Source organism: Sander vitreus, chromosome 8 (assembly GCF_031162955.1).
Source record: "Sander vitreus isolate 19-12246 chromosome 8, sanVit1, whole genome shotgun sequence".
In the NCBI taxonomy this organism is placed as follows: domain Eukaryota; kingdom Metazoa; phylum Chordata; class Actinopteri; order Perciformes; family Percidae; genus Sander; species Sander vitreus.
The window spans coordinates 31,853,701-31,865,117 of record NC_135862.1 but is presented as its reverse complement, the minus strand read 5'-3'; the positions used below and the strand labels follow the sequence as shown (position 1 = coordinate 31,865,117).

The 11,417-nt window shown below is 41.1% G+C and overlaps 1 protein-coding gene across 1 annotated transcript in view; it reads left to right on the top strand.

The window, feature by feature from the left end:
• Positions 1-11,124, top strand: part of sf3b3 (splicing factor 3b, subunit 3) — a 35,152-nt gene extending 24,028 nt beyond the window's left edge. The window contains exons 22-27 of the mRNA XM_078257840.1: positions 3,050-3,175; positions 5,166-5,378; positions 5,583-5,681; positions 9,176-9,319; positions 9,524-9,628; positions 9,779-11,124. Of these exons, the coding sequence (XP_078113966.1) occupies positions 3,050-3,175; positions 5,166-5,378; positions 5,583-5,681; positions 9,176-9,319; positions 9,524-9,628; positions 9,779-9,919 (828 nt within the window). The 3' untranslated portion in view covers positions 9,920-11,124. The remainder of the gene's footprint in view (positions 1-3,049; positions 3,176-5,165; positions 5,379-5,582; positions 5,682-9,175; positions 9,320-9,523; positions 9,629-9,778) is intronic.
• The last annotated feature ends 293 nt before the right edge of the window (positions 11,125-11,417 follow it).

Here is an 11,417-nt window from a genome sequence, read left to right as displayed (position 1 = left end):
CTGTTTACAACGTGTAGCCTGTTCGGTGGCCGTAGCCGACAACGGTGAGTTATTTTAAGCCAAGAGAGGGGGGCTGTAAATCGGGAAGAGAGGACCGTGAGTTTGCAGTGTGTTAAGCGATTGTTGCCGTTATTCTAAGCCAATAAAGATGTTCAGTCGGGAGGAGAGGACGGCAAGGTAGTGTTATTTTTAGCGGTTCCTACCGTAATTCTAAGGCGAAAAAGTCTGTCAGTTGGGTACAGAGCTCCGCGTGAGCACAGGCTTCTATGACTGTCAATATAGCCAGAATCTAACGTTGGCTACTCCGCTGTGCTGTGGAGTAATGTCTGGCTATGTGAGACAAACGTCTAGCAACATTGTTGTGGATGCTGTGGTCTCAGCCTGGCAAACTCTGTGAACTTTGAGTCTGGGGAGGAGGGGGCGGGGGAGACGACACTCTCCAGTATTTTGAATTTGTACTGCAGTAACTATTTTAAACACTAGCTGTCACTATTACTTATTGCACCTTTAAACACAGATGTTACGGCCCCTGGCACTGTGCTCTTCTCTCCGGGCAATTCCCCAGATACTCAAACAGGGTGGACACCATCGGGGTGAATCAGCCCACATGCGTTTGTTACCTGATATGGATTAACAAGGGAAGTGAGTCATGAGTGGTGTCAGCCACTTCTTTTTACGTTACAGGAATTTCCCAACCACTTAACCAGATCAAATATTTTAGATGAGTCTATCTGGTCTAAACTTCTTTTTTTACCCAAATCATTCATACCAACGTTGACACTCCCACTCGGGTACAATATGTTACACATTTATGACTACAGACCAATATCTGACCACAAACGCTGTCATGGGCACACAGAGGTTAATGTATTTCCGTGTGCATGCTACAATCAACATTGCCAGACACTGGCGACGTGTAGAGAGCCTGGGTTGATTGTTAATTCTTGTATTAATTATTGTGTTAAACGTATGTAAAAGGGGAAAAAAAGAAACCGTGACTCAGTTTGCGATCTGATGGCCGAAAAATGATCCCAGTGTCAAACTGTCACTGAGGTGGCTTTTGATAAGGGGGCAGTAAAAGATTCACTGTAGAGATTTTCTACAGAAGTAGGCAACCTTAAACCATCCTATCTTGTGACCTTTGTTGTATGTCATACCCCTCTCTCTCTCCTGCCCCGTTTCCTGTATGCCTCACGCTGTCATCTGTCTGATAAAGGCGAAACGTGTCAAAACATTTTAAAAAGTTAACATCTCTCAGACAGAGCAGCATATGCATCAGTAAAAAAGTACATTTGAAAGACCTCCCACTGCAGCCTTAATGGCAGAGTAGTTTTTTAGTTTTTTTTAAACCGTCTTCAAAGACAACTCAAACGATTTGCATGATCTGACAAGATCCAAAATGTTACTTTTGCCAACTGGAAGAATGTCTTCTTCACTGTTGAATCTGAGCTAATGTGAGAAGGTTAACGCAACCTCCAATCTGAAGTGAGTAAGGGATCAGCTACACAGTGACCAAAATGAAGTACCATCCTTTTTTCTTTTTTTTTTTCTTTTTTAATATACACAGACTTACCATCTTTTCTGGCTTAAAGTTGTATGTCAGGATGTATGTCCCAGCAGGGCAATTCACCTCTAAACATGCCAGTTATGTCGGGCCTGTGTAAAAAAAAAAAAAAAAAGTGAGTGTTGACTTGAATGGGCTTCTGTGCTCACCTGGACCTCATCCATATTGATCAATGGACACTTAGAAAAGGCAAAACATACTGTAACAAGGCACTCATTTGAACTTGTGACCACTGTAATCTTGTTTAAAACAATATAATTTACTAAAATGTGGCAGTTGCTTTTTTATTACCTACCTTACAAATAAACTGCTGGATTTGCTGAGGTCTATGGTAATTCTTAGGTCATGATAGCCAATCTTTTATATGTATGTCTAAAATTTAAGGTAGTGGTTTTAAATTCAATTTCACCTTTTGCTTTTTGCTTTTCATTTTTTTCTTTAAAATCAGATTTTAAGAATTTAGTTCATCGTCCTGGGTTTGCTGAAGTGATTATATCTTTTGCGGGTGCCATGTGATCGGCAGTGTTACTATACAGGCGGGTACATAGATGGATTCTTTATTGTCCTTTTCCAAAGAAATTTGTTGCCGCAGTCTGAGACTCGCATAATTAAAAAGTTGCTGGTTCGTCTAACTTCTATTACAAAGAGCCACTCTTTACCCTAAAGTCCCTGACACACCAAGCCGACCGTCGGGCTGTTTGTGCGGGCTGTCCTGCACCGTCGCCAAGCATCAGCCTTTTTTCGGGCCGATTTAAACTGAATCGGTGGCTGTCGGCCGTACTGCCAATTCGTCTGAGTGGCTGTTGAGCTTGAAAACAAGACTGAGGAAAACACACAAGACTCCTTTCATTTTTCATGTCATCTGATCAATCCAATACACATAAGAGCTGTCAATACTTTAGTTTCTTTTAAAAAAAAAAAAAAACACGGTCGGAATAACAATTTTTGCACATTATGTTCATAAGATGGCAAACGTACAAAAAGATACACATAACTACTTGTGCGGGTATATTTATTCAAACAATAACATGTCTTTTAAAAGATCTCTACATACCTACACGTTACAAAATAAACTAATATCCTATACCGTGATATTTAACATAAAGGCCGTAATAGATTTCTCTCTCTCTATCTCTCCGTCTGCGCCCTCTGCTCCGCTAAACAATTAGCCCTCTAGCAATAGCAATCAAGCTAGCTTTCTAGCCAGCTGGCCAGCCTCTAAATTAGTTAAATGTAACAACTTAATGTTTAATCGCACGCTTTTGCCACATCGTAGGAAAGCACATTTCTATCGCCAGATAAGTGACAATTTTGTTTGGCTTATTTTCGGTAACCAGTGTATGATGAAGGCATGTCTACCTCTTAAGAAATGTGATCAGTTTCTGTTTAAACAAAGCTGCTGCATCTCAACCTAAAATACACGTAAGTGTTGCCTGAAATGATCTGATTAGCTGCGGTTAATTAATTCTGTGTTTTGATTGGCAGACCCCAGTAGAGGACGTGCCTTTGGCCATTGCTCCGTTCCAGGGACGAGTTCTGGTGGGAGTTGGGAAACTGCTGAGAATCTACGACCTGGGCAAAAAGAAGCTGCTTCGCAAGTGTGAAAACAAGGTAAGGCAAGGACCCAAACACACATTGTGTGTTAAGCAAAGCTGTTCAGAGGCCAGTTTGGTCAAATGAGGTTTCTCAATCTCAAATCTACCTGTATTAACCAAATTTCTCTTAACTTAATGTGATAAAAGAAACTTGATTACAGGTAAATCCAAAGCTGTACAGTCTCTCTCTTCTTAAGAAGCTACTGTCTGTGGGTAACCTCAATTCATTTGTAGATAAATAACCTGGAACACTGGCTTTTCTGACCTGGTTTAAATAAGTTGAATTGTTTAATTCAATAATGAGTCTCCTGTTCTTCCGCCTCTTCCTTTTGAAGATTAGATATAATTCTGCAGTATGTCAATTTAAAATGAATCACCGCAAAGGTGCACAGTCCTGTAAGGACAGAAAATAGGCTCTGTCTATCAAAGTGCCTGCTTTTCTACAAAGAATAAACAACCTTCAGCCTGGGTATTTCTTTCCCTCCAAATATCTGTATGATAACTGACGGTCACATCCATGTGCATCGGTATAAGGTTGTCTCCCTTTTTGTTTGCAGAGGCTTTGTGTTTAGGAGTTCAAAAGTTATGACGTTGACATAGTTGTCAAAATATACATTTTAGAGTTTCTGAGCACTAGTGGCACTGAAGATGTTTTAATGAGTTAATGTCTCATTTGTATCTAGCTGGTAGTGAAAATGTGCTAGCAATCTGTTTTGTTTTTTTTTACAAAGAAAACTGCGCAGGCTACCTGTAAAAGCATGGTTGATGTACAACTCTTTCTGCATAACTGTTCTATTGTAAACCAGATGCATGATTTGCATTTTAATTGATACCACATACACACTAGGGGTGGTACGGTTCACAAAACCCACGTTTCGGTTCGTATCACGGTTTTAGGGTCACGGTTTTCGATTCTGTACGGTTCTTATTTTTTTCTTTTAATCTTTAACACTCCAGAAATATATTTATACTTCTATCTATATATATATATATATATACATATATATATATACATATATATATATATATATATATATATATATATATATAGAGATGTATAGCTAAAATTAGCATATTGAATGCATGTTGCGCAATACATGCACACAGTGGCAGTTCTATCTATTGTTTTATTTCCGCTGTCATCATAGGTAACATGAAATCCAAAATGTTCCCACACACCAGACTTATACGACGCTAGCACATCCTCCAACTCCGGGCAGCCTTCCTCATCTCTCCCACTTGACATTTCTGCATGTGACGTGACCTGCAGCACTCCACGCTCCACCTGGGGAGTGGTCGGCTCGGCGCCTCACAAAATCTGACGAAAATCTTTTAAACTGACCTTTGTCGATCAAAAAAGCAGACAGATTCAGCAACTGTATGGCCTATTCCTGGATTAAAATGTTTTCATAAACACGTTTTGGTGAACTATTTTTCGGAAAATACGAGATCGTATTCAGAACGAGACGCCATTAGAGTCTGTTTTGAAATTCGGGAGCAGCAAGAACCACGTGACGCGTTCGTCCAATCAGCTGCCATGTGTTGCGTTCGTCACGCTCATTCCCATCGTCGTTTATATACTGTCTATGGTCGTTTCCAGTAAGTGTTTTAACATAGGTGTTGAAAGTGGGCACTACGGCAGTAAGTGGTTAGTGCACATTAACGGTGTACTGACGTACCGTGCGACGCACACACACGCTCCGAACCGAGCAGTTCGGATGTTTTTTCATGAACCGTACCACCCCTAATACACGCACGTGTAAGTGCAGCAGTTGTGGACTGTACCCAGCTGAGGCTTGTACTTGTTTTTCTTACCTGTTTGGTTCCTCCCTTATTGGTCATGTCCTTCAAAAATAACCAACAGGAACAATGAACAGTGCTGCAAACTGCAGCTTGCAGAACAGGGCCACATCACATCGTGTTTTCCTTTGTCCAAACAAATGCAATTTTTCTCCACAGTATACATGTCATGACTTTTGAGTGGACTTTATTGCTCGCCTATTTAGCACGTTCCCAACCTGGTGACTGGCATCTACACCATTGGCCAGCGTGTGATTGTGACGGACGTTCAGGAGAGCCTGTTCTGGGTTCGTTACCGACGCAACGAGAACCAGCTCATCATCTTCGCCGATGACACCTATCCCCGCTGGGTGACCACGGCCTGTCTGCTCGACTACGACACCATGGCCTCTGCTGACAAGTTTGGGAACATCAGCATCGTAAGTCTGGGGACACGTGTTGGGTGTGTGCGAATATCTGACTTGTATTAAATGGCAGAGAGTAGGCGCAATTACCTCTTTGTAGCATTTGACTCAAAAACCTCAACAGTGATCGTAACACAAAAAATACAACAACTTCTGGAGCCCAGTAGGACTGACGAGCTAAATAAATTCATGTCTTCAATTTCTATTTCATTTTCTCAGGTACGTCTTCCCCCCAACACCAGCGATGATGTGGATGAAGACCCCACAGGGAACAAAGCTTTATGGGACAGAGGCCTCCTTAATGGAGCATCACAGAAGGTAAAACCATCATTCGTCAAACCGTCTGCCCTGCGAGGCTTCTGAAGGTGTACAGTGTAATTAATCTACATTTTTTCCCTTTTATTAATGTCTAGCATACTGTAGGAACCAGTGATACAGATTCCCTGAATGAAATGCTTTCTCTATTTCACTGGTCATGCCAGCATATGTTGTTGTGGTGTAGAGGTCTTCAACTTGACATAATCCTGACAGAACATGCCAGCCTTAAAGATGGCGCAAAATGAACCTAGGGGTTAATAACACGTGTGTACCGAGTCGACCGTTCTCTGGGATATGTTTTCATGCTAATCGAATGTGTCTCTAGCTTGAAACAAGCTAGTGCGAACCGCTGATTAGCTTATAACGCTAGGCTTTCGGGGCACTGGAAGAGTACAAATAATTGCTATTTCTGTACACTAACAAGGCTCAAAATAGCACCACTTCCACGGTAGCATAATGAGGGTCCATAAATGTTAACCGAAGCATTGAGAACTTTGTAAGTGTACAGACCGTTTATTAAAAAGATAGTTTAGAAAGACATTACCATTCGCGTAGACAGGCGGGCGCCATCTTGGGAAAACAGTCATGACCAGTCGAACCACGTACGCCCTGCTTGAGCTATGTTACTGGTTACTGGTTGCACAGCGTTCGTCGGGCCAGAAATAGAAAATACACATACACAAAGTGCATAACCTCGTCAACCACAAGCTTAACCTACTCACAGATGCAAGTGTGTATACACACACACACACACTCTCATCCCATATTTAAATTCTGGTCAAAAACTGTTTAGGTAGCAGATAGACTGGGAAAGTCCCTCAAATTTAGACATTATGAGTTGGTCCCAGTTGTCATTGTGACACAATGTTTGTCTGCTATTTCTGCCTTCGCGCACATTGATTTGAGAATTCCATTTGTGTTTGGAAATGGGGGAGGGGGGGGAGAGAGGGAGAGCGAGATCTGGCTGGATGAACTTAATTATCCATACATGGCTGGGCTAATGCGGTCTTACATTAAATTAGATGCATTCCACTTTTATTTGATTAATTTATCTCAAAAGATGAAGGTCAGGGAGACAGAGCGGTCTGTTGAGTAAAAGGAAAAGACTGACTGTCTTAACCCCAAACGTGTGTGTGTTTCTGTCATGTTTTAAGCTGTCTACCGGGGAGTCCATCCCTTCCCCAAGGCTCCATTAGCCTGGGCTGACTTACTTTCTTCAGCTCCTCAACACTTAATAAACAAAATGCTTCATTCATAACGTTGACATTCAACTTCTAAATTGACATTTAAATGCTGCCCAGCTTCTCTTTTTTTTTTTTTTTGCATGTCTATTCATTCTGTTAAAACTCAAAATGTTGGGGGCGGCCTCTAGCTCACCCAGTAAGAGCGTGCGCCCCATGTAGGCTGAGTCCTTTGCAGCAGCCCGGGTTCAAATCCGACCTGCGGCCCCTCTCTCTCTCTCTCTCTCTCTCCCCCCACTTTCCTGTCTATCCACTATCTAATAAAGGGAAAAAGCCCCCAAAAAATAGTCTTTAAAAAATTCCACTATTAATAACTCCAGAGTGTTGTAAAGTCCAAAACTCAAAATGTAGGGGAAAAAAAGATAGACTTAATCATTTCCAAAATTCTCAACATGTTTCTATCTTAACGAAATATTCTGCTTCAACCATATTTGTTGGCGTTTTAGCCAATCATAAACAACAATTTCACTGCAGTCAAAGAGAGAGGCACGCACCTGTATCAACGGGCTGGTCTAGAAGCAATCTAACAGCACCATCAATTACATTTCTATAACCAAATTAAGGTTTAAAAAAAAAAAAAAAAATTTCGGGTGATGTCACAAAACATGACAGACATCCAAAGCCTTATTCGAGAGAGAAAAAAAAAAAAAAAAAAAACTTACAGAAGCTTTGAATGTTAAAAAAAAGTGGCATTCGGTTCAGCCCTTTGTTGTCTTATATCTGTGCTCTGGGGTGTTTAATCTTGAGAAGGGCTCACTAATCCCCTCTCAGGAGACATTGTTGTTGGTCTCATCCACACCTGTTGTTTCACACCAGAGGGAAGCTGAATTCTAATGTCTGTTGTCTTTTTTGCGTGTATTCTTGGTCTCATGGCATCAGTGTCATGTATGTCCTGAATGCAGTTTACTCAGACTAATTCTGTGGTTTTATTGCTCCTGAATGCTGCCTTTGTATCCAGGGTACATACTGACCTCACATATGACCTCTGATTATTGGCAAAATGTTTTTTTGATGATTATTGGATTAGATTTGACCATCCGGACGAATTTCCTCTAAGCAGAGAATGACTGTGTCTTCTTTGTGACCTGGGTACAGAGGCCACTGTTCGTGTACTTTATACGTACATGCAGCTGTTAGGAGGGTCTTGGGACCTGCATGGCTTCAATGACTCATCTGTTGTTTTATCATATGATCTGATTCCTCCTATCTTAACGGAGCTCCTTGAGATTTTCCATTAGACTGTCACAGGTCCTCAAATTCCACTAATCAAAATAATAGCCCAATCGGAATAAAAATGCCTGTAACCACCTCAACCGGAAGTGACTGGCCCGATCAGAAGACATTTTCATCGGGTTGAGAGTTGGGCTGGGCGATATGGAGAAAATCAAATATCACGATATTTTTGACCAATACCTCAATATCGATACTGCAACTAAATTGTAGTGTTGACTATTGTTGCTTTCAAAAAATATTTACACAATGAGATTTTTGATAAATAATCGTCAGTAATCTGGATATAATGACTAAGTGGGTAAAGGCAAATAATAGAACGGCCACAACAGTCTTGTAAGTTCAGAAATCGACATCACTTTACTGTAATGCAGCCTTTAAAACCAGGAAAAGACAACACTTATGTCATATTACGATAGCCAAAATCGAAGACGATATCTAGTCCCATATCACGATATCGATATATTGGCCAGCTCTAGTTGAGAGCATTTTTACTGTATCAATTTGGATGAAAGTGTCAGCTAAATGACATGTAATGTTGCCAACTATTAAATTAATTGGCAACCATTTTTGATGATTGATTATTCAGTTGGAGTTGTTCTCTGATTCCAGCTTCTTAAATTCTTCCATGACAGTAAACCGAGTATCTTTGAGCTGTGGACAGACAACACCTTTTTCTGACATTTTATATTTCAAACAACTAATCGATTAATCGTCAATGAAAATAATTGTTAGTTGCCGCCCTAAGCTTGACTAACCGGACTACGACGACTAGCGTGAAACAGCTGATAGACGGCAACTAGTGCGCTGCCAAAACGTTGTGTAAAATTTAGAAATGTATAAATAAAAAACCGTTGGTTCTGTGAGGCTGAATACTAGACATAAATGGACTATTTTGACAGTAATTGTTTGGGTCATGGCGTACTTAGTGTCCTTTTTAGCGAATGGTTCGGGGCAAATGCAGGTACCATTAATCTGTTTGTGTCTGGCTGAAGTCTTTCTCCCCCCCCATTGTCTCCCCAGGCTGAGGTGATAATGAACTACCATGTAGGAGAGACGGTGTTGTCACTCCAGAAAACCACTCTGATCCCTGGGGGTTCAGAGTCCATGGTCTACACCACTCTGTCTGGAGGCATCGGCATACTGGTCCCATTCACCTCGCATGAGGTAAAACACAAACATCCACATCCACACACACAAAGCTAGTGTATCATCGTTGCCCCCAAAATACACACGCTCTCCGTATCATGTAATGATAAATTTGATTACACAAAATTAGTTTTCTCATCTTCTGCATCATTGTACTTTTTATTGCCTATTTATTTTTATTTTTTTCTAATATTGCACTCCATTCCTTGTCTTCTTGTTCAGGACCATGACTTCTTCCAGCATTTAGAGATGCATATGCGCTCTGAGTTCCCTCCACTCTGCGGCAGAGACCATCTCAGTTTTAGATCCTACTACTTCCCAGTGAAGGTTGGCATTTATTTTTTACACTTCTGTTTTTGTTGTTGTAAACATCTCATCTGGTCCGTTTATCTCCTTCAGATGTGGATATTTAGCATCGCAGACTATTAGAAATCAATATTTTCATAATTTTTTTGTCGCCTCGGGTTTTCTCTCCAGAATGTGATTGACGGAGATCTCTGTGAGCAGTTCAACAGTATGGACCCTCACAAGCAGAAAAGTGTGGCGGAAGAGCTGGACAGAACACCACCCGAGGTCTCTAAGAAACTGGAGGACATTCGAACTCGCTACGCCTTCTAGGTGTACACCTTCATGCAGCCAGGGGTGTACAGAGACACACTCATAAGTAATATTGCACACACACACACACACACACACACACACACATATACCAATTCTTCTTTTCCACAGTATGCCTCTGTTTAGGACACAGATTGACAAACACTTATGGATTGTTATATGGTTGGCTGTGGGCAGACACAATCCTTATTACATGGAAACATACCACAAGTTGTCACATGCTTGTTATTCTCATACATTGCCCAGTTATGATGCAAGTCACATGCACCTCTTTGCCAACATAAATACCTGGAATCAAAACTAAGTGTGTGAACATACACCCACACAGCATTGACGTCATCCATGTACATACTTACCGACTCACTTACTGAGCATGTTCTTACATTTTTCACACCTCCCCTGTGCTGTTGTCAGCAGAAACCGCCCACACACAGCAACACCATTACATGGCAATTCAGCTCTCTTACATTGCAAGATTGCGTTGCCAAAATTCCCTCAGTTCACACAAACAGCGGTGTGAACAGAATTCACACGCACCCAAATGTGTGACGAGTAACTGTCTGCACCCTAAGAGAAAACACACATGCTGACCCCAAGAAGGGGAGGGTAGTTATGGACTGTAGAGGTCAGGCTTCCCGGACAGAAGACACTTGAGGCTGAGAATATTTTTAGTGTTTTTAATTTAGTAAGAAGGTGTATTTCAGTTTGTGTGTCCCCTATCGTTGATCTTAGCTAAATTAAACAAGCATGTTTTTGTACGGTATGAATTGTTTAATGTGTATTGATTATGATTATGTTATGATGCATATAACATAGTCCACAATGGTGTTGTTAAATCCTAGCCCCTCGCCCTACCTGTCTGTCTGACAACATGTTGGCCCCAGGCTCATTAAAGCATATTGCTTACTTGCAACTGGGAAGCAAACTGAAGCCACCGACTAACCTAATCTAAGCCTCAGGCCACGGTTCAAGCAGTGTTGCCATACTGTGGCATTAGACGACGGCTGAACTCAGACTAAATAAGTGGGTGGAAGAACACTGAAGGTTTGCACTGGGTGTTGTTCTTCTCTGTCCTGTAAATTCCCAACCTCAGCCACAGGCACAGTCATAGCATTCCTCAGTAGTCACTGAATTTCGGGGTTTTTGGGATGGGGGCAGTGGTCTGTTTTTGTAAATAAAGTTGTTGTTTTTTGTGCTTTATAATACCATGTGTTTGTGTCATTTCCTACCAGTGTGTGGAGGAACCATCACTCAGCCAAAGGATTCATGACTGCATTTGTCTCAATAATTAACACATCAGACGTCCAATATTAGGTTTTGTGATTTTTGTCATGGCGTTAGCATAGGAACAGTATGTATGCTGTTTTAATTAAACGTTATATAGCTTAAAGGTATAACATGCAGTGTGTTATCCTTTTTAAAAAAAAAAAAAATGTATAGACTAATACACAAATAATCCCTCTCAGTCAACACTTATGACCCACTAAAAGTGTGTGGT